At 45.3% G+C, this 23,558-nt stretch overlaps 1 protein-coding gene across 5 annotated transcripts in view; it reads right to left on the minus strand.

The window, feature by feature from the left end:
• Positions 1-7,009: 7,009 nt before the first annotated feature.
• The window catches only part of NPHP4 (nephrocystin 4), a 100,527-nt gene continuing 83,978 nt past the window's right edge, over positions 7,010-23,558 (minus strand). For 4 of the 5 annotated variants that reach the window (XM_084652085.1, XM_084652082.1, XM_084652084.1 and 1 more), the window contains exons 21-31: positions 21,699-21,907; positions 21,290-21,516; positions 20,441-20,630; positions 18,875-18,961; positions 17,567-17,723; positions 17,278-17,363; positions 15,981-16,066; positions 15,530-15,701; positions 13,325-13,504; positions 10,075-10,218; positions 7,011-9,472 (exon numbers count right to left, since the gene is read on the minus strand). In XM_084652085.1, the coding sequence (XP_084508211.1) occupies positions 9,332-9,472; positions 10,075-10,218; positions 13,325-13,504; positions 15,530-15,701; positions 15,981-16,066; positions 17,278-17,363; positions 17,567-17,723; positions 18,875-18,961; positions 20,441-20,630; positions 21,290-21,516; positions 21,699-21,907 (1,679 nt within the window). In that variant the 3' untranslated portion in view covers positions 7,011-9,331. Of the gene's footprint in view, positions 9,473-10,074; positions 10,219-13,324; positions 13,505-15,529; positions 15,702-15,980; positions 16,067-17,277; positions 17,364-17,566; positions 17,724-18,874; positions 18,962-20,440; positions 20,631-21,289; positions 21,517-21,698; positions 21,908-23,558 lie in introns of all 5 variants that reach the window. The other variant, XM_084652086.1, reaches the window with a different exon arrangement.

The raw sequence follows: 23,558 nt of genomic DNA on the forward strand, positions 1-23,558 counted from the left end.
GAGTTGGTGTGACTTGCCTAAGATGACAGAGCCAGGGCTAGAACCCAGGAGTCCTGTTACCCACGCATCTGCTCTGATCACTGTAGTAATTCTTTCCCTGTCTGCCTTGCCCTCAGGATGTGGCAGGAAGGGGGGAGTTTCCCCCTCAATGAATCTTCCTCTCCAGTAAAACTTGCCTGTGAATTCCCAGTATTTATGTATCAAAGCCAAATGCAAGTTGCTGCTGCAAGAGGAGTATGATCAATCACAACCCTGCCACACTCTCGCGATCACTAGAATGGGGTTTCAGCCATTTCCCTCTAAACCATTAGTGCAAATGGTGCGCTCAGACAATTAGGTAGCACTTGCTGTTTTTAAGTACTAATGACCTGGAATTAACAGAAATAACCATGGTATAAACTGGTAATTAATGTCCTCTTTATTATCCCGCTAATGAGATGAAAACCTATCGAGAAAGGATCGTCATTGCTCAGCCCCAAATATGACACCGTTAGCACCATTGTAATGTTCCTCTAATTACCCAGAACTCATCCAGACGGATTGGCTCAGAATGAAACAGGCAGCTGCAGAAATGGCTGGACCCTAACGAGAAAGGAGTGGGACCATTTGACAAGTCACTAGACTGAGTGTGAATCTGAGGGAATAGGATGTTGTACAAACATCAGAGTTATTCTACCAGAAAAGAGCGGGGGTCCCTCTAATGCAGACACAGCAGCTTGTCTCTGGAGGAGACCTGTACTAGTTGCTTCCAATATTCCCATTAATGAACTGTGTCAGTTGTCCTATACAATTTTTAACACTATTATTTGGGCCCAGATGACCCAGCCATGACCGAGGCCCCATTGTGCTGGGGTGCTACACAGAGGGCTATTCCAGACAATCCCGGTCCTGAAAGATTTTACAATTGAATATTAAGGACTGGGGTGACAGGAGACTGAACATTAGAATTTATTCCTGACTGTGGTAGGAAAACACCAAGGCCTGGCTTGTGACCGTCACTTGTAGAGCTGCCAGCGTTAACAGTTATTAAATCAGAGGAGAGTGGCTGATGGGCTGGTACCCAGCTACCACAAACAAGCCCCCTCCTCGCTGGAGGCAGGCAGAGGACTCAGAGGACTTGCCTGCCCTGAGAACTGTCCCAGCACCTGCTTGTTCTTTCACATGTCTAGCGTCAGGGTGTGGCAGAGGGGGCGGGACACTCCGTTGACGCTGGAGGCCTGGGCGGGGGAGCCCACTCCATTCACACTTCATCGCTAAAGGCTCAGGTGGGGCAAACCTCAAACACATGGGTGGGTTTGTTTGGTCTGAGCGACTTCGTCTGTATTGAGTTTCCCTGCTGGCCTTTGTACAGTGCAAACTCGGGCTTACAGGCAGGTGGCTGAAGCTCCTTTCTCATTCCCCTCCCCTCAGTCTCTGAGTTGAAAGGCGCACTTGGGCCGCATGACATGTGGCTTTTTCCTCTAAAAGCTGCCTCGGCCCTTGACTTGGTGCCTCGCCCCCTGCAGAGAAACACATCACTCCAGAGCAGTGTTGTTTCAAGGTTGATTACACACAATGAACCGGCTCTTTTGAACCCCAAGTCACACCTCAGCTAGGGGATGACTGACCAGCAGAGGTTTGCCTTTTTTATCCACAGCCTTCTGCCAGATGTGCTTCCCATCCATCAGACCTGACACTGCGTGCAATCCTAGTGACAATTTGGAGAGCTGAAAAGCAACACGTCCCTTTTACCTAGCAAAGCCAAAGGAAGGGGCACAATGTGTTACTGACGTACCCAGGAGGGCAGCTGGTTTGTGCCTGTCATCAGTGTCTGCTCCACTACGACCCAATGGCGTGAGCGTTTCTAGTGCCGTTGTCACGGTTGTACAGGCAGAAGGTAAATGCCCCCATGCGTTTAGCTCTCTGCATTCATACAATTTAGCACATGTGTTGGCTGTTGTACAGGGTTTTTTCACCCTTTTATTTTCAATGAAGCAAGTGCCCCCACTCCAGGGTAGAATAATACACAAAATGCACCACATGTGCGCAAACACACACGGGCTGGTGAAGCTAGAGTTCTGGAGGACATCAAGCAAATCCACCAGGTACCTCACAAAGTCCATCCTGGGGCATGACCCTTGGATTCTGATCCAAGAAAGGCCATCGCAGAGCTGCTGCCTGCTGGTCACCCTGTAAAGTGCTTTGAAATGAAAAAACAAAACAAACAGTAGGCAGAGGAAGGGCGGTCGGGAGGGTCAGTTTCATTTCCTCCCATTTTACAGATTGGGTGATTAGGACCAGTGGCTTGTCCAAGGCAGCAGAGAGGCAGAACTAGCATCCTGGACGCCTGACCCCCAAGTCCCCTGCTTTAGCCACAAGGAAGGCCACCCTTAACTAGGAAAGGGATTTCAGTGTAAAGAGGATGGAGCTGTTGTAAACGAAAGGAAAACACCATTTAAAATTAAAATATTTTAAAATACCTCTACAATGTCTAAATAGGGGCAACCACAGGATTAAATCCTTATCACAGAGACATCAAAGAATCGGATCTGCTACTTCCCGGCTTTCACTTTGCTCCATTTAGCTAAAAATGGCATTTTATTAAAAGGGAGAGGGGGAAGGCTGATGAAAATGATAACGTTAACTTTGAAAGATGGGCTGCCTTTGTCTGCCGTAAGAATGCCGCAGCTTATCTGGGGAAGATTCAAGTGCTGGGTCTGCTTTCAGTCTGACATGAATGCAGCAGGAGCTTTCAAATGCAAATTGCTGACTCACTTTAGAGACTACAATGTGAAATGAGGCTCCCCACAAAAGAGAGGAAAAACATTTAAAATTAAAAAAAAAAAAAAAGCAACAAGAAGTCAGCAAATGCTGCGGCCCATCTTCCTCTCCGCATCTGTGCTCCTCTACCTGGCTCAGCAAAGAGAGGAATTGACTGTGCTTCCTTGAAAGGAGTGAGGGGTCTGGGCCGAAGCATCCCCCAACAGTGGGATGGGCTGTAGCCTGGACTGGCCCAGTGTAGCTACTTAAAGGGCTTGTGAGGCTCCACTTTTCCCTTCTTCCAAAGGGGAGCTGTTCCCATGCCCCACTCTGCCACAGCACCTGACTATCTGACCTGCAGTCCCCGCCCCCACCATTCCAGCCATAGCAATAGTGCTGAAATTAATTTTGTGTTCATGAAAAGTTCCCAGAGATTTCTCCTATGACAAATGGATACAAGCCCTCAGGAACTGTCTAGGGCCACATGAACTATTTCCTTCTCCTTTACTGAACCTGCAGAAGATTGTGCTACACAGCTGTGATCAGCATCAGATTTCTATCCAAATCCGTACACTGCTGCTCTCGAACCTCCCAGGTAAGGTTACTGGGACTCTTCATGCTGCAGCCGCTATGTAGAACCGAGCAATTGTTGTCTTTAAGCTGCTGTTCCGTCATTGTATTTCTTTGGAATGTACCTGTAGGCTACTGTAGGTTTATTGACAGGTTTCAGAGGAGCAGCCATGTTAGTCTGTACAGGAGTACTTGTGGCACCTTAGAGACTAACCCATTTATTTGAGCATAAGCTTTCATGAGCTACAGCTCACTTCATCGGATGCATTCAGTGCTCTTAAGTAAGAATGCAGGAGTTTTTCCAGCCACTAGCTTTAAGTATAATATACACTCCAAATTCTGTTCTCACGTACAGTGGTGTGGTGTGACTCTAGAGTTACCCATTACAGCTAAGGCCCTGTCTTGCTATAACGTAGCTCATTAGGTTGTGATTATGTTATCTCATGTAAGAGACAGCTTGCTTTTCTGGGCTGATGGAACGGATCCAAGGAGTTTGCTGCTGTGAACCCTTGAGGTCCAGAACAAAAACTGAAATCACTGTCTATGACACTACAGCCTTGGAAAAGAGAGATGTGCGTAGTTAAGATGTGCTTGGCAATCCGGATTTCTAGCAAGAGGAGCCCAGAAAGCCAAAAAGATAAGGGATTTGCTTTTCATGAGGCTAATCAAGGCAGCAAATTAGCTCTGTTCAGTACAGTGCAACATATCAATGAGCAGGTTTAATCAAATCCATTGTGGATTCTGCGTAACAGGTAGAACTGCCAAAAGGGGTTTCTGTGGGGGTGAAAATACAGCAGTTTGAACATCACAAGCTGACAGGTTTGGAGGCAATTAAGGTAATAGGAGGCAAAGTGCTTAGCTTACCCATCTATCCATGGGGGAGGATTTGGGTGAAGAATGTTGGAGCTGCATACAGAATGTTCCCAAATGCTGCTGTTCTGGGGAGGTATTTCAGGACCAACTCTGACAGGTACTTAGATATTTAGTGTCCTCTACAGAGGCTGCAGGTGTTCAGATCTGTGCAACTTCTCAACTTTCTTATCACACTGTATTGCAGAAAGCACAGAAGCTCTGCATTGCTGAACCATTGTGCCTCAGTTTCCCTGTAAAAATGGAGGCAGTAATACTGACCTATAACACAGGGGGATTATAGGGCTGAAGGTTTGTAAAGCACCTTTAGATCTGCAAATGCAAGGCATATGGAAGTGCAAAGTATTATTGTCCTGGACCAGAAACCTACAAGGAAGAATGTTTGCAGAGTATTTTTAAGCTGTACAAAAACAGAAAGCACAGCAAATCTGGCAAAAAGCTCTTACCACACGCTTGAAAATTTATCTAAAACTTTCCAGAAATGAGGATGCTTGTTTGAAGTCTACTCAGTATTACCTATTATCACACAATAACCCACATCTAGAGCTGATTGGGAAAATGCGGACAAATTTTGCAAAAAAAACTTTTAATAATTTTTCACAAAAATAATCATCAACTATGCCCCCAAATGGAAACGGCAACCAGTTTTTCATCCACTGTGGCCTATACAAATATAATTGTTCGTTTAAATCCAGTTAAAAATAATAAGGAATCTTTTTCACAGGCCTGCTTGGACAGTCCTCCAGAATGAATTAGACCTAATGCAAAGAGAATTCAGATCTTCTGCTCACAATCGGTTGTTGAAAACCTCTGCCTGTGTTTTTTCTATTCATTGGATGTCCTTCACAGTTCTGTATTCGGTTTGTCCTTAATTCCCCCTCCCACTGTGCTGTCTGCATGCAGCAGTCACACAGCATTGTCACAGTGCAGTATCTCCTGGCAACTAGGCATTCATTCCCAATTAATTTCCATTGACAATACGAATAGATGATCATATCTGTGCAGCTTTGAACACAATACCAGCCGGGGCTGCCCTCCTGGAAAGTTAAGAGCGTATTTTGTCTGGTTTCCAACTAAAGACGGCTGATAATGTGAAGAACAGTGAAGAGACCTGCAACAGCAGGTTTTCCCATAGATTCAGAGTTTAATGCCAGAAGAGCCCCATTAAATCATCTAGTTTGGTCTCCTGAATATCACGGGATTAAATTTTGCCCAGTTACCCCTGTATTGAACCCAGTAATTTGTGTTTGACTAAAGCAGATCTTAGAATCATAGAATATCAGGGTTGGAAGGGACCCCAGAAGGTCATCTAGTCCAACCCCCTGCTCAAAGCAGGACCAATTCCCAGTTAAATCATCCCAGCCAGGGCTTTGTCAAGCCTGACCTTAAAAACCTCTAAGGAAGGAGATTCTACCACCTCCCTAGGTAACGCATTCCAGTGTTTCACCACCCTCTTAGTGAAAAAGTTTTTCCTAATATCCAATCTAAACCTCCCCCACTGCAACTTGAGACCATTACTCCTCGTTCTGTCATCTGCTACCATTGAGAACAGTCTAGAGCCATCCTCTTTGGAACCCCCTTTCAGGTAGTTGAAAGCAGCTATCAAATCCCCCCTCATTCTTCTCTTCTGCAGGCTAAACAATCCCAGCTCCCTCAGCCTCTCCTCATAACTCATGTGTTCCAGTCCCCTAATCATTTTTGTTGCCCTTCGCTGGACTCTCTCCAATTTATCCACATCCTTCTTGAAGTGTGGGGCCCAAAACTGGACACAGTACTCCAGATGAGGCCTCACCAATGTCGAATAGAGGGGAACGATCACGTCCCTCGATCTGCTCGCTATGCCCCTACTTATACATCCCAAAATGCCATTGGCCTTCTTGGCAACAAGGGCACACTGCTGACTCATATCCAGCTTCTCGTCCACTGTCACCCCTAGGTCCTTTTCTGCAGAACTGCTGCCTAGCCATTCGGTCCCTAGTCTGTAGCTGTGCATTGGGTTCTTCCGTCCTAAGTGCAGGACCCTGCACTTATCCTTATTGAACCTCATCAGATTCCTTTTGGCCCAATCTTCCAATTGGTCTAGGTCCTTCTGTACCCTATCCCTCCCCTCCAGCGTATCTACCACTCCTCCCAGTTTAGTATCATCCGCAAATTTGCTGAGAGTGCAATCCACACCATCCTCCAGATCATTTATGAAGATATTGAATAAAACCGGCCCCAGGACCGACCCTTGGGGCACTCCACTTGATACCGGCTGCCAACTAGACATGGAGCCATTGATCACTACCTGTTGAGCCCGACAATTTAGCCAGCTTTCTACCCACCTTATAGTGCATTCATCCAGCCCATACTTCCTTAACTTGCTGACAAGAATACTATGGGAGACCGTGTCAAAAGCTTTGCTAAAGTCAAGAAACAATACATCCACTGCTTTCCCTTCATCCACAGAACCAGTAATCTCATCATAAAAGGCGATTAGATTAGTCAGGCATGACCTTCCCTTGGTGAATCCATGCTGGCTGTTCCTGATCACTTTCCTCTCATGCAAGTGCTTCAGGATTGATTCTTTGAGGACCTGCTCCATGATTTTTCCAGGGACTGAGGTGAGGCTGACTGGCCTGTAGTTCCCAGGATCTTCCTTCTTCCCTTTTTTAAAGATTGGCACTACATTAGCCTTTTTCCAGTCATCCGGGACTTCCCCGGTTCGCCACGAGTTTTCAAAGATAATGGCCAGTGGCTCTGCAATCACAGCCGCCAATTCCTTCAGCACTCTCGGATGCAACTCGTCCGGCCCCATGGACTTGTGCACGTCCAGCTTTTCTAAATAGTCCCTAACCGCCTCTATCTCCACAGAGGGCTGGCCATCTCTTCCGCATTTTGTGATGCCCAGCGCAGCAGTCTGGGAGCTGACCTTGTTAGTGAAAACAGAGGCAAAAAAAGCATTGAGTACATTAGCTCAATCTTCCAGAAAGGCATCCCGTCTTTATTTGGAGACATCAAAAGATGTGCCTGGTTATTTACCACTTCTCTTGGTACTTGTTCCAAGGGCACTAATACACTATCACATCACCTCTCCATCTTCATTTTAGATGTTAAACAGATCGAGCTCTTTAACTTTCTAACTGTAAGGATTTTCTCCAGCCCTCGAATCATTTTTGTAGCTCTTCTCTGCACCCACTCTAATTTTTCAACATCTTTTTTACAGTGTGGACACCAGAACAGGGCTTGGCCTTCCAGTCTCAATACTGCTGTATCGCCTTCCTGCTCGCTATCCTCCTGTTCATACAGTCAAGGATCACGTTAGCCCTTGTGCCACAGCTCATGTTCAGTTGTGTGTCTGCAATGACCCCTAAATCCCTTTCGGAGTAACTGCTTTCCAGGATACGGTCGCCAATCTGTAGGTGTGGCCTGTATTCCTTGTTCTAGATGTGTAACTTTGCACGTGGCTGTATTAAAATACATTTTAATTGAATGGGCCTAGGTTAGTCTACTTTTTGAAGTCTATCAGTTAGCCAGTTCCTAATCCACTTAGTGTGTGCTCTATTAATGTTGTTTGTGCTAATTAGGTATGGTATGTGGCAGGGAGATATGGCTTTAGGCAAGGTGTGGCACCTTGCCTGATGCTACGTTGACAATGGGGATGAGGGAGCATGAATTGTTGGCATAGACTCCAGAGGCAAAAGGCAATATAATACTGAAGAATGGCAGCCTATAACACAGAGGTGCGCATGGTCTTCACAATCTCCCCAGACACTGCCCCATCACATGCCTGAGTGTTCTGATGGGACAATCTCAGCAGGTGAAAGGGCAGTTCCTCCTCATGGCCTCCCTGCTGAGATTGCCAGCAAGGGGTCTACCTGTGAGGCTGTTATCTGTGCACTGGGAAATGGACTGAGATTACCCACTTGTTTCACATAGGCCACTGCAAATTCATCACCCACTTGTCTACCACTCCCTCACCTGTGGCTGAGACAGTGCCCTAGGGGTGATCTTGTCCATTTTCAACCCTCTCAGTTAACTCCCTTTGACTTGATTTTTAATATTAAGCAGAGTTAGCCCAATTCTACCCCTTGACCTGTGGCCATAATTCATTTCTTTATTCCTACATGTACTGTATCGCCTGATTTCATGCTTTCCAGTTCCCACCTTTGCCTGAGATCTGCAAGGGTCCCCTACCCTGAAACCAATACTAGATTTGGATGCTGTGTGCTCATAGATTAAATGAAATTCCAGCGTCAGACAATTTTGACATCTCTAGTACTCACCTTTAGAAGAGATTATCTTCTGTCAATTCAAATAATGCACGAATTCTGAGCTGACTGAGTGATTTGAAATCACACACAGAACCTGCTGAGCCCTTCTAGCCTCCGGGACAGTTCATAGAAATGCAGGTGATGGGGTGGATTGTGGAGATCTTCTGATCTGTCACTTAAAGGGATTAGCGAGAGGAAGGACAACCCAGCTGCTTGCTCCAGCGTGCAATGGGGAGCTACTGGCAAACAAAAGCCTTGTAACAGAAAACTCTGTGCTGCACTCTTTGAGCTCTGTGCAACAATTTAGATGAACTAGAATGAGTAAAGTACCATAAAATTGTCGTCTTTGTGTACAAAATACAGTTCAAAAAACAAAATACTTAAAACAAACACATTCTGGAAATGCAGCTTTTTAAAATCTGTTAAAAAAGAATTATAAATAAAATCCAAACAAGCCCACGGCTCAGCAAAGGATAACAGAAATAGTGACAATCGTCTGGACTGTGGCATATGGTATAAATACATAGGGATTCATTTACCATTTTAAGTAGAACAAATATGGCTATGTTACATCATTGGCGGTCATGTTAATGTGCCAAGAATTCAGTCAGACAATAAATCATAGTGACTTGTCCATGGCTTGATTAAATAGAGGCAAACTGCAAACAGGAAGGAAACACATCCTGCCAGCATGTGGGCTAGGTTCACAGAGCAGCTCACTCAGTTTTCTGTCTGCAAACATTGTCAAGGAAATTCAGAACCAGAAAATCTATGGAGGGAAAAGTCTCTAAAGCTGGTAACAACAGGACTATGTCGCTTGGTAGGTGGAGTAAGATAAAAGCTTTGACAGATGCTCCAGGAACACGTCATTCTACTGATCCGCAGGCAAAGCCTCCTCTTTATTGATAGGCAACCTTCACACAGAAAGTTTCTTCATTCTTGTCTTCATGGTCATTGATATAAATCAGAATCTCCTCCTGCCCGGTGCTCTGGCTTGGTGCAAACCGCAAGCCAATAGTGTACGTCTCCCCTCCTCCAATCTGCAAAAAGAGTGAGATGTCAGCACTAAACATCTCCGTTCTCCTTACACCAGCATGCCTTGCACTAGCATATGTGTGCATTTGGCACCAAGCTGCAGGAGGGCTCTGTCAGCTGACAAAGCAGGCACGGGAGACGTGCCCGACTGTAACACATAACGTGATTTCTACCTGGTCCCCGTGTCAGACATCCCAACCCACTGAGTTCACACAGCACCACCCTTCCCTAGCAAACGCTTACAGAGCACAAAAGAAGTCTAAAGTTTTCAAAACGCATGAAGCTTACTAATCTGTTTCCAGTCTCCCTGAGCAAATGGTGGAGTTTTGCTGTGAGTGGAACACGCATTCTAGGATTCAGGGTAAGAAGCAAATGATGGACCACAACAGACCACGACATGCAGAAAAACATTCTGGGAGTGATTTTCAAACGTGTTCACCTCCCAGAACTCCGGCTAGAGTCAACAGGAACAGCGTCTCTGAAAGTCAGCCATTGAGCATTGGAGAAAATCGTTAGCTTTGGAAAACCTTTGAGGATTGAAAACCAGAAAGATAGGCAGGCCTACTGCAAGGGTATCTGAGCTTCTCCCGCCACTCTGGTTTGCTACCTCAAAGGAATCCTCCTTGAACTGCAGCAGGTCAGCTCGGTTGGTATGCAGGAAGTACATCCTCCTGGAGGGATACGGGTTCGTGTATGTGATCCGCTTGTTGGAGCCTTTCCCTCCGCCGGCAGGGAGCGTTATTTCAAATGCCTGTGGTTACATATAAGAAATCACAGTGTTGTCATTTCAGTACTGACACAGGCCAAGTCTGGAGTAAAAGCACAATGGTTTCCCACACGGTATAGTAAACACCCACAGGAAGCAGAGTAGCAACCGTGTTAGTCTGTATTCACAAAAAGAAAAAGGAGGACTTGTGGCACCTTAGAGACTAACAAATTTATCTGAGCATAAGCTTTCGTGAGCTACAGCTCACTTCATCGGATGCATTCAATGGAAAATACAGTGGGGAGATTTATATACATAGAGAACATGAAACAACGGGTGTTACCATACAAACTGTAACGAGAGTGATCAGGTAAGGTGAGCTATTACCAGCAGGAGAGCCGGGGGGGGGAAAAAACCTTTTGTAGTGATAATCAAGGTGGGCCATTTCCAGCAGTTGACAAGAACGTCTGAGAAACAGCTGGGGTGGGGGCGGGGGCAAGAGGGGAGGAATAAACATGGGGAAATAGTTTTACTTTGTGTAATGACCCATCCACTCCCAGTCTTTATTCAAGCCTAAGTTAATTGTATCCAGTTTGCAAATTAATTCCATATTCAGCAGTCTCTCGTTGGAGTCTGTTTTTGAAGTTTTTTTGTTGAAGAATTGCCACTTTTAGGTCTGTAATTGAGTGACCAAAGAGACTGAAGTGTTCTCCGACTGGTTTTTGATTTCCCTTTATTCTGGAGTCACTACCAAAATGTTCAGTAAATTTGCAGAGAGTGAAAACTACTATATAAGAATCCAGCAATGAGTTATTAGAACATGGAAGCGAAGTGATTATGACCCAATCGCAGATTCTGTTTAGGAAGAACCTATGTTATTCCATTTATGGAAGGAATAACAGCGGGGACTGAATGGCTCCTTCTGGATCTTCTAGTCCCTATGCTCGGCAGCAAGAACAGAAGACGTCTCTATCTATCATTCCAGTCCCAATTATCTATCTATTATCTATTATCTATTCAAATCTCCTAGGACCATTTCATAGGAACAAGGGGCAGGTGGGTCCAAAGTACTCAAGGCTGGCCTGAATCTGCTCCCGCCAAAGCCAATGGTCGAACTCTCGTTAGGACAAGGCTCAGTGGTTTTGAAAATCCCTTTCAAAATGTTTTGACCAGAAACTTTAAGGGGTGTCTCCAGGCTACCACAGTCAGCCCCCTCTCTCCCGACCACACATCCCACGGCGATGGTGTCAGTTCTGGTTACAATGTCTCGTGTCTATTCATTAGAGGAATTTTTCTTCCTCAGTGGATCCTCTGTTAGGCTATTCCCAATGGGTGGGCCAGAGAGGGCCCCCTTAAATCCCACTTGAAACCCTTTACTGAAGGCTAAAGTGCTGCATAGGCCTTGCACTGGGGAAACTTTCACTCACTGTGAAAACATTAGTTCCCTCACCTCACCTGGCTTTCCTCTCAGCCCCCAGGAAGCATGGATTATGCTTAAATTTCTACCATCAGGGCAAGGTGGAGAAAGGGCTCTCCCCCGGCCTGAATTCTGCAGTGAGTCTTTTGTATATATGGGGTTATTCGCCTCAATGACAAAGGGACTCAGCTGGGATCATAGCCAGGCTCCTTCGCCAGCTAGCTAATTTATTTCCATCAGGACCGCCATGGTGCTAATTCCCATCACACGGCACACGGGAGTGGTTCTGGCGTTACGAGGGAAAGTGTAGCAGTGCTGTAATGTTGCGCTTAACTTCCCCCAGTGTAGAGTATTTCAGGGAAATGTTTAATAATGAACAATGGTTAAATGGGAAATCCAGTTTCCTGCTTTGGCCCGAAATCCCAGAGCAGACTGGAGTCAGCGCTACTAGGAAATACCCCTGCTGTGACGGACTTCGGGAACAGGGGCTCTATGGGTGGAGCTGCCTTCGAAACAGGGGCTGAACATGATTTTCTGATGGTTTTCAGTGGGATTGTTCACAGGCTGAAAGTTAAGCACATGCTTAAGTGCATCCTAGATCCAGGTCACAGTGCTCAGCACGATGTAACCCATACCGTACACCAGGTTCCCTCAAAATCCTCTACGATATATTCTGAATACAAGAGCTACCCACAACTGTTACCACAGACACGCATGCCACTATAGTCCTGATTCTGGAAAACACTTAAACGTGTGCATAAAGTCCCGCCAACTTCAGGGGCAGTTCAGCACGTGCTTTCCTGAATGGGCATGGATTTGTGCTTCGGTGCTTTCCTGACCTGGGGCCTATATACACAAAATCGGGAGAAGCAGCAGTATTTATGTACAAAGGGAAAAACCACAAGGGCTTCCTCTGGTTATACCCAGTGCCATATCTAAAGCAGCTGTCCAGATATAGTAATATTGAGTTGTTATTATAATTCCGATGGCAATTTGATTGCATTTAGCATGTGAAGGCAATTACTTCGGGGCTAGTTGCTGTTAAAAATATTACTACTTTAAGGTGATTAACTCAAAGAACAAAGTGGTTTTGTCACTATCTGTCCCAAATGTTTAGAAATCAGTTTTATGATCCTATAATATATTCCTGGTGAAGGGAAGAGTCTTTCAAGTTTGAAGAGACTGCAAAGAAAGCAAAACACTGTCCAAAGAATAATAAAAAAATCAAAATGTTCTACACACATTCTGGAGTTGTAACAACACAGGACTCTAGTCTCGCCCTTTCCTGTACGATGAATGACTTGGAAGTTTCTCACACTCAATGTGAGGGACTGATTTCTGACCAGAAGTGGTGGCTAAAGGCTATGGTAATGGGTGACATAGAGATAGCTACAGACGGTAGTGACCCTTCCAGTAAAACTAGTCAGCTCACTTTGCACTCAGGGCAGTTCCATCTTTGGCAAATAAGATTCAACTAGCAGCTAACAACCCATGCGGTTGCACAAGTGTAATTTGTAGAGTCAACGTGGCTGAGAACTTAAAAATTTGATGGTAACAGACCACGAATCCCAGTGATGACTGAACCTGGTGACATTCTAAACACAAAGAGCTCTCAGCCATGCTTGTAGCTGTTTCCATCTCTTCACACTGACTCAGGAGATATTCTAGGCTTTCGAGTGACACACAGACAGAGTGACCTGCCTGGAAGGTTGTTATAAGAGTGCACCCAGGTACCTTAGAAATGACAGGCTGTCGGCAGGAGACACACACCAGCCAGGACGAAACAAGCTGGTGGTACTCCACATCCACCAGATTGAGGTAAACAAATCTGCTGCCAGCTTTCTGAGGCCTCACACCGATATGCAGGTCCTGGACCCCGTTCGGAGGGAGAATAAACACACCTTTGGGATCCACCTGTAGAAAATGAGCAAAATGGAAACCGGCAGAAATGCTCACAATTTAGGGCAGCAACCAAGCCATTGGAACACAAACTCTACACGTGCAGATGAGGCCTCTCTGCCTCTCAGGAAAGACAATGAAAAGGTTTAATTAGAATCCCCAAATGATGCATCTCTCCGGTCCTGGAAATGAGGTCTCAATCTGGTACATTCCAGCTCAAAATGTTTTATATTAAAAATGCAAGAAAATCAGAATTGTCTAGATGAAAATGAAAGATGGTACCAGTGATGGTCAAAGTTATTGGCACTGTTAATATAACACGTTATTGGGATAGTCTCAGCATCAGAGACAGTGGAGGAGAAATTAACCCAAACTTTTACATGTGCCATGAAAAATCTTTTTAGAGGCACCAACATGGTGTCCTTTGATCAAGTCAGAAGGGAAGTTAATCTACTGTACCTTCTAGACTCCAGTCTGGAATATAAATTAGACACTGATCAAATGTCAAGAAATGTGTGTTTCTGAGAAGGAAATTAAAGCTGGCTGCATTAATAAACTAGGCTCTAACCTCATTGTAAAATCTGTCTGAGTTGCACATTCAGAGCCTGTCTGCAGAGGAACTTTGCTTAGCAGAATGAATTTCAATAACAAAATGGAGTTAGCAACATCTAGAGAGCTCATCTCAGCTAGAAATGTTAACCCTGCTACTGCCCTGTGGATGCCTGATGCAGGCTCAAAAAAATGCTACCTACAGAATGCAATACTTTAAGATATACTGGAAGCATTAGATGCCACGTGCAGAACAGATGGTCTCCGAATGTATTTGGTTTTGTTGAGTTATGTACGTTAATGTTACAGTCATCATTTTTCTTTTTACACACACTCGGCAAAGACAGTTCTGGCATTTTGTGTTTCACCTAAAAATTCTTGTCTGACAGCCCTATCGATATATCGACTACCAGAATACCGTCTGATTAGCTAGAAGGAAAGGGCAGGTTATTTGTATAGCTAGAACCTCCTACTTGAGGTGGAAAAAATACTTTGAAATATCAGAGTAACAGACACTTTCATTTTAGGTGCCAAACAGATTTATGAATCAGATAAAAGACCCATGTGACATTACACAGCAAACGGGGGGGGGGGGTTTACTCTCCTGAGAGAGACCCCAGAGCCTTATCTGTTGGGGGAAATCTGGACTATGACTGTGGAACTTTTGTAATGGTTTGTGTACATGGGACTTTTGTAATAAATGAACCAAACAAGACCTATATTCACAGTAACAAAGACTGTTTGGATTGTTTTGGAGGACTCTGAAAGGGGAAATTGAGGCAGACCAGGCCATGGCCTGCCGCAGGAGGGTGCGTCAGGCAGGGGCTGCCTTCTCACACATGCTTCCCTGCAATGTATTACAGTTCTAATTACCACGCCGGCCAACTAGAGCCCAGCCCCTACGTCACGGGAAGTTAACACAGAATTCAAGATGTACAACTCCCAACCATAATTCAGGTCACTGCAATGAAAGCAGCCCATTGTGGTGACGGAGCTCGCTCTGGACGCCGTCAAGGGAATTCATCTCCATGTTCTGCCTCAGTGAGGACAACATTTAAACACTGATTTCTTTATTTCCTAATTCATGGAATGGTTTGTGTGTCTTTTATTATTCACATTTATAATTACGACTAAATGAATTCTAAAGAAATTATTAGTCTTCAGATAGTCTCATTAATTCAGATAATTTGCCTTCTGGGGTCTTGTACCAATGATCCTACACATGATGACTTTAATCAAAAGATAATTATAATGAAGACTTTATGGCAGTAAATTGTTCATAATTCCTAATGGGACTGGTTTCATATTGGAGGATTATTTTCACTGGGACTGTCAACATAAGTCCATTCATAATTATAATTGTGAAGGATTTCACTAATTTTCAACTCACTCCTAACTCCAGTCTCTTCCAAATGAAAAGTTTCTCTTTGTGGTGGGGAAGGAAGAGAGGAATTGGCAGCAAACACTTCTGAGTCCAATGGCAGAGCCTACCTTCAGCTCCTGTGTGTGGGAGGTATAAGCTCTCACTTTCCTGATCGTTTGGGTGCCCCTGAGAACCAAGGAAAGGCGGGTCAGCTGGCCAGTTATGCAGCTAACATCCACACGTTGCAGCGAGTGAAGGTAAAATTGCCAGATCTGAATGGGTGCAGCAAGCCAGGCATCCCTGGAGCAGAGAGAGAGGAGCTTGTTATGACTGTACTAAAGGGAAAGGTGACACTGAATCTTCAGAACCTTCTTAACATCTTCCACCCTAGTCCAGGTTTTGCAAACAGGCGTATTTCAAGAGAATCATACAGATCTTCTTCCAAATTTTTGCTTGTCAGAAAAATAAGTCACGCGCTGGAACCAGTGTACTAGGAATGTTCCATGTGCATTTCCTTATCTGCTCTGACAAGATTTCTGGAGAATTCTCTCTCTTCTACTTTTGGATTCTCTTACTTACGTGTAAATAGCAACAAAGAATTTTTTGATCTGTGGGCTTGGTCCTCCAGCTACTTTTAAGAACACATCCTGTGGCTCCCCAGGACCCTGAGTACAAAATCAGAAAGTGTCGTTAGAATAGTTAACCAAGAGATCAAACCAGCTAATGAGGACCCCAGGGGTTCCTTTTCCCTTTATTTTAACCCCCCACCACTCCACTTCCACAAGCAGAGGGCTCCAGAACCCAGCTAAACTACCCTATTATATTATTATACAGCTTGGCTTCTTCAAACATTTTTAATTACAAAAGAGGATACAAACGGCTCTCACATTCCGGGTCTGTTTCAGTAATTAGATTTTGCAGAATTTCCCTCAAGTTTTCTAACAAGCCATAATCCAATTACCATGCTAGCAGATTTCTGCAATGGCAATTAACAAGCACCTTCATTACCGTCCGCATTTATGTGTGAGTTTGTTTTTCATTTAAATCCCAACCGGCTGAAAATAAAATCCAGGAAACTTGGAATCAGAGCTAAAAATTACAACACAGAGCATATCATGAGCTGCTTTTCTATGCATCTCCCTCTGATGGCCTGATCAAAAGCCCATTGACAGTCAGTGAGAGCCTGTCATTAACCTCCGTGGGCTTTGGATCAGCCCCAAAAGCGTCTCAGTTATTGGATCAGGCTATCAGAGGGAGATGCAGGAGATCAAGCAACGCTTGTATGATGGAGAAATATCATCACCTGAAAGGAAAGGGATCAGAAGTTAGATCGATCGATTTATTTATTTATCGATTGATCGAGTGGCCCTCCTCCCTGTAGTAACTGAGTCTTGAGTACTTGGATGCTGTCTTGGAATATGACACAAAGAGCAGCACCGCAATCCAGTTGAGGTTTTGCGGTCTATTCAATAAGGACACATTTTTACTTCTTTCCTTATTGGAACCTCTGATTTCTGAAGAATTTATCTGTGGCACCTAGCTGGAGAGCTGGTGTTTCCATAGGTGGCAGTTTCCACCAGCATTTCAAATCTGGCCTTTCTTCACAACAACAATGCAATGCAGCATAACAAATTATGGTTTATATTGTGGTATTAAACCCACAAATATGATGGAAGCAGGCTAGAGAAGTTCTGTTCCTTTTTAACAGGGGAGTGAGGCAGTCACAACCTAGTAACACCCAATATTCTATCATTACAGATCAATGAACCATTGGTGCATGGTATCTTTGCTTTAGATAAAGCGATCGATAGAAAAGAGATGGTGAACATAGAGGATAGACTCCATTGGATTGCCGCTTGATTTGTGTAAGTAGTACCATTTTTTTTGTTTCGCAAATGATGTTGGGGTCACTGCAGCGGACGTACATCTCCGGTTCCCCACCTGGCATTCCTGCTGGGGCACCTGGGGAAAAAAGCATAAGATGACCACTCTCCCTGCTGTTAGGCATAGGCCCATCTCCTGCCCTCGTTATCAGGAAGGCCCGAAAAATGGCAAATCTCTAAGTATGTATCTCTTTAAAACCTACAGCCCTGCAAAACAAAACATGGAAACACAAGCAGGCACAATATTTGCATGCCAGTTCTCAGCTGAATGCAGACAGTTACCTGGCAAGGTGTACCATGGAGGTAACCGTATGGACTTCTTCAGGAAGGTGAGCTCCGGATGATAGAATCGGAATGTCTGATCCACCACGTGGGGCTGAGGCTCCACATTAACACTGAGAATTGCAATGGGTTTGTCACCACTTGCCTTAAAGGAGATCTGTGCAAAACAAAAAATAATAATGAATTCGTTGAGAGAGAAAGTAAAGAGACCATCAATAAATACTACAGCAGGGGTCGGCAACCTTCCGCATGCAGCCCATCAGGGTAATCTGCTGGCGGGCGGCGAGACATTTTGTGTACGTTGACCATCCGCAGGCACGGCCGCCCGCAGCTCCCAGTGGCCACGGTTCGCCCTTCCCAGCCAATGGGAGCTGCGGGAAGCTGTGGCCAGCATGTCCCCGAGGCCCACATGACTTCCCGCAGCTTCCACTGGCTGGGAAGGGCGAACCGCGGCCACTGGGAGCTGCGGGGGGCCGTGCCTGCCGACAGTCAATGTAAACAAAATCTTTCGCGGCCCGCCAGCAGATTACCCTGACGAGCCGCATGCCAGTGGTTGCCGACCCCTGTGCTACAGCAAGAAAAAATAGCACCTCTGGCTTTCATTCCGACTGATAGTGGGAACAAAATCAATTCTCAATCTGTTTACAGCTCTGAAGTAGTTACCACCAAATAGCAGGGGACCTAGGATGCTATAAAGAGAACTCAATTTAAATAAATATGTGATGGTAAAATCTAGAACTGTGAATGGAATCTCCAGGGCATTGAAACCATGCATTTTCAGGGGAGTAGCTTTAAAGCAATATTTGATAGAGGAATTAAAAACCAAGCACAGGATGGTGACAGAGAGGTCAATAGATATGTTTGCAAACAAAATCCTTTCAAAAACAATGCTGACCATGGCTGTAAAGTCATTGTATTCTTCTCTTTTCATAACAAAACCTGTATGAGAAGCCACACAGACATGACTGGGTTCTAAATAGCCATGCTCACTAAATACATACAAACACATAAAGCCTAGTTATCTATACCCTACCATACTGGTTTGTGGTGGCATTTACAACAGAGAACACGGTGAACATCAGCAGACAGCTCACAACGCATTTAAAGGGATACTACCCTATTTCTATACACTACAATAGACATCCAATGAAATTCAGAAAAGTTTATTTCCTGATCATTAAAAACCTTATGGCCTGCCATAAATGGGCAGTTAAAAGGAATTATATATGTGTAGGCTTAATCTTTGTCATAGGGTTTTGATCATTTGCAATTCACCTAAATGACAGCACTTCTTTTTGCCTCTGTTACCTTGATGCGTTTTGTCAGCATGGCACTGGACTTCCAGGGTGGTGCAGCTTCTGTGCCTTTATTGAACCTCAGCTCAGCAGGGCCCTGCTAAAAATTAAGTAGTAGTAATCATGCAAAGCAGCAGTGCACATCATGTCATGAATGCATTCTTTGGAATTTTCACCACTGTTTTGATCTAAATCTATAATGTTTAAGAAACCGTATCACAGTGAAAACTAGTAAGGGTAAAATTCTCCTCCCAGAGCCTCCAGCTGTCCCTCTCCTTGTGATCAGCTGCTCTTTGCATACACCAATCAATGACAGCTCCCTGCATGTTGGGAGAGCAGGGTTTCAGAGCAGAGATCCCCTACGCAGATAACCAGATAACGTTGTCCTGCAAAACACAAAGTGCTCTGCTCTAGAAGAGCTCTCCCTTGCACCTGGGAATTCAGGTACTAACTTTAAAACACCATGAATTGCAAATTTCTTGTTGCTATTGGCCTCTTTGCAGTGTTGTTGAGGAAGTGAGAGTTGCTTTTCTATATTTCTGCATGTTCTTGTCATTGGTGGCTTTGCTAAAATCTGTGAACATCAGTAAAATAGTGCAATGCATTGCAGACAGCATCAAGAGCCTGTTGTCCTCTGAACCTTCTCTTCTGTCCCACTGCTGAGAGTTAGAGGAGCACTCTAGGGTTACATAGCTGGCTTGTACCTCGGCCTAACCACTCTGAATTCTACAAGCACCCAGCAGCTTTGCCTCCCCTATTCATTTATTCCGTGGAATTGAGCTAAAAAGGGAATAAAAGGGAACAATTTGGATACAATCTCATTTTAAAAGCCAGTTTTATGCTTCTAAAGAACAGACTAAGGGTCGCATTCATCCCACTGATGGAGTTATACCAATGAATTTGGCCCTAAATCTTAACACATCAAGAACTGAGAAGCACAGGCGGACGTGAGCCAGTTGCAAAGGTAGAGGGGATTGTTCCCCCTGAAGCTAGAGCCCTGTCTTTAAAATGTAAGGCCTCTCTGTTTTAATCCTCATGTGAGCCTCACAAACACTGTGAGTTTGTTTGCTATTATTATTCAACCACAACAGGTGGACAAGCCACTTTGGCCTCAAAGGCTGAGTCCCTTCTTATTTTTTCCAGTTTTGTGTGCTTTTTGTTTCCTGGTTCTGCTGGGGCCAGAAGAGAGAAGATTACAGAAGAGCCTCTTCCTGACATTTCTGACGTCTCCCACAGACATTCAGCCATTGCTCCTTGGCAACAAAGACCTGATATTTTTAGGCCCTCCCTTATGAGCTAAGTCGTATTTCTGTAAATTTATTGGTGTGATACCAGACAGCAGGAACAGAAGAAAAGAAATGCTATAGAAAGCAATATAAAGAACAGCTGATGTTAAGTGATGTGGCATACTACCCATCACCTGCTAGAAATAGCATTGGTTATAAGATGGGCACAGAAGTTTATACAGTTAGCATCATGTTTAATTCTAGATAATGATGGTAGGCAAATGGACCCTTTCCTCATTGTTTTATTTGTCCTATATCATAATATAGCAGAAGTGATAGGGTGATATGTGTACCTGCATCATGACAGCGTGGTCTATAGAGAAGGTCTGGTATTTAAATGGAATGTGAATGGTCTCTTTGGGGCGCAGGTAGACCTGAGGCATGAGGTTGTCCTGAAGATGGAACATGTCCTCTTCTACTGGAGTAGTCACTGTTTGGGTCAGCTCTTTGAAGTGTCTCCACTCCCTACTGTCCACAATAACACTGTGGAAAAAAATCAAAGGCAGAGTTACTTTGGGGACAGAACATCCCAGGAGCTGGGGTTCCCCTGATCCCAAAATGAGGCTGTGAGTTATACCTAAACCTCAGTGTGCGGGTTTGTGGGGGGGGGTTGGAAAAAAGACAGTTGCTGGAATGTGCAGGCACATATTAAATGGAAAGAAAAGTCCAAAATCAACCACACCTTTGGTTTGGGAAACAAAGACCTCTCCTCTCCTCGCCCCCAGTACACCCGCCCCTCCCCGAACACTTCACAGTGAGGCACGTGAATTACTGATGGTGGTTGTATTGGTCACAGCTAGCGGCAGGATAACTAGGGTAGATTTGACCTAGTGTGGCAACTCCTTTGTGCTTAGCTTCTCGGTAGCTTGCGTTCTCCCATCCCTTTGGATAGTGATACAGGACGTGGGAAGAAAACAAAAGAAAAGTGAAATCTCTGAATGGGGGGAGCAGATCATTGGTATATGATGGAGTCCTCATCATAGACTAACCCCCCCGCGTTTCCCAATAAAGCCTGAAAAGCAACAAGCTCGATCCCAAAGACGCCTCTTGTCTCACGTTTCCATAAGTGCCTCTTTGCTCTGGGCTGGCTTTCCAAGTGTAACGTGCAGAATTTTGGAGGGGAGAAGGCCTTTGGCTCCTACCTCAGCTCAGGGTGGTCGATCTCAATCGTCACTGTGTGCTGGACGTTGTATGGGTTTCTCAGGGCAAACTCAAAGAACTCTGCGGTGCCCAGCGTGGCATAGAGCGTGTAGTTGGTGGTGATGGCCTGACTCAGCATGCTGGAGATGCTCTCGGCCTTGATGCGCTCCCGGTAGGCATCAATAATCTGCAGGTCCCTGGAGTGCTGGATGCGCTCCTCACGCCGGCCCTATCGAAGAAGAGACGCACTATGACTAACAGACTGATGTGGGCCCCTCCCCTGTGTGTCTGAGGATTCATCCGAAGGAATCCGCCCCCAAACCCTGACATGAGAGATGCTACAAGGTGTTTTGTCAGGCCTAGCTCCCGATTGCTCCCAAGATCGTTTCGACAGCGCTCTGTGCTCCTCACCATGAGGCTTGCTCTCCTCCCGCTGACATCCTCCTGGGCTTCGAGCTGTCGCACCATCATCATCCTCTCCAGCTTCCGCCTGCGGCTGGCGCTGGCCTCGCGGCTGGCGTGCTGGAAGGCCGTGCTCACTTCCTGCAGGCGGCTGAACAGCATGGCAGCCAGCTCGCTGTCCACGTCCGCCAGCTTCTGGGCTTGGGACACGTTCTTAGCTGGGTGCAAAGGAAACAAGCGTCAGAGTCTGGGGCTGAGCGAGTCGGGGGTGGACCTCACGGGGAGCAGTGCAGTAGACCGCTGAGACAGGGAGACGGATGGATGACCTGGGCAAACAGAGGGATATGCTGACTTGAGTTGCCTCAAGCACGCACGTGTTTGAAGCCGCCTAGATCAGCAAGCAAATGAAGAGGCAACCACCAGGAAGGGGAGCTGAGGAACAGCCGCTTTGCGGTCCAGACTGCTCTTTCCTTGACCAAGCCTCAGTCTGGCCTAAGGGGCCAGTAAAAGCTGAGTAGTCCCAGTAGAAGCCTGGGTAGTAGGTGGAATTGATACCAAGGTCCCTCTCCCAGGGTTTGGCACCGAAATCGGCCATGAAAGCAACACACCCAGGGCTGTCAGGCAGTTTTTTACATTACACAATTTCTGAAGCTTTCCACAGACAGCCGACAAGTCACATCTCTCCTATATGTGCAGCCATCGTGCCAGATCTGAGTGACACATTGCGCTATATTAATTCTCTCTGGCCTGGGGATCCCAACAAAAGTTCCTCTCAGTAGTGACAACGTAACTACGAGGCCTGGATTAAATGCAGAATAAACAACAAGCATGTGGGATTTACGGGACTCTGACAATCGCCAGAATATCCAGATGAACCTAAACAATCTCAAGCCACCAAACGTTCCAGAAGGGAATTCTGTTCCTCTCCCTGAGTTCAAAACCGGCCTGTTTCCTGCTGTACACTATGCACACATCTACGTTTTTATTAAAATGTTCTTTCACTCCTCTCTCTCTCTCTCATTTCTCCACAAAATTGCCGCTGGAGCAGCTCCCAATTGAAGTGCCAGCCAAATATTTAATATGTGAAATACAATCCACTACCAAGCACTTGATGCATGGGATTAAACTCTCTACATGACGTGTAACTCCACACAGAGGCTGTTTGAGTCTTGGTGCATTACATTTTCTTAAAAAATTGGTAAACAAGGGTTATTTGCAAATTACCCACCTGAATTTAATTTTAAATCTATTTTACTGTTTCCCAGACACGGCAAATTGGGTTAGACATCTTGAGCCAAAATGCTCGTATTTTAGCAATAGTCATATTTCAGCAAGTGTCCACAATGTTTAACCTTATGGGCCATGTTAAAAAATTAATGAGAAAGGAGGATGCCTGGCTGGAAAAGCCTGTCTCAGTAGGGGAACTTCTGCAATTTAAAAGCTGAATGTTCTGATATCAAAACCATTCCATGGAGGGTGCATTCATCCAATTCACTCTGCCACATGAGGCCAGCGCACACAGCTCAGCACATAGAGCACTCCACCTGGGACTGTGACACCCAGCCAGGCATTTACATTTCCCATATCTCTGTGCTTCCGAACTCCTGCTGAATTAGAAGCAGGTGTGCTGTGGGAGAGAGGATTCAGACCAGATTTCTGACCCACAAGGGAGAAGTGGAAATCTTGTGCGGGAGCACATTTTTGAGGGATTTCCAGGTCAGCGAATTTGGATCAAAATCTAAACCTTTGACTTTTCTCTGAACTGAACCTTATGAGGTTCTCTGGTGAAAACAAACACACACACACACACGCATATACACGCTCTCTGAGACAGTCAACTGCCTCTGATTCATACCATCAAAATGTGAG

This window comes from Lepidochelys olivacea, assembly GCF_965140295.1.
Source record: "Lepidochelys olivacea isolate rLepOli2 genome assembly, chromosome: 18".
Taxonomy (NCBI): Eukaryota; Metazoa; Chordata; order Testudines; family Cheloniidae; genus Lepidochelys; species Lepidochelys olivacea.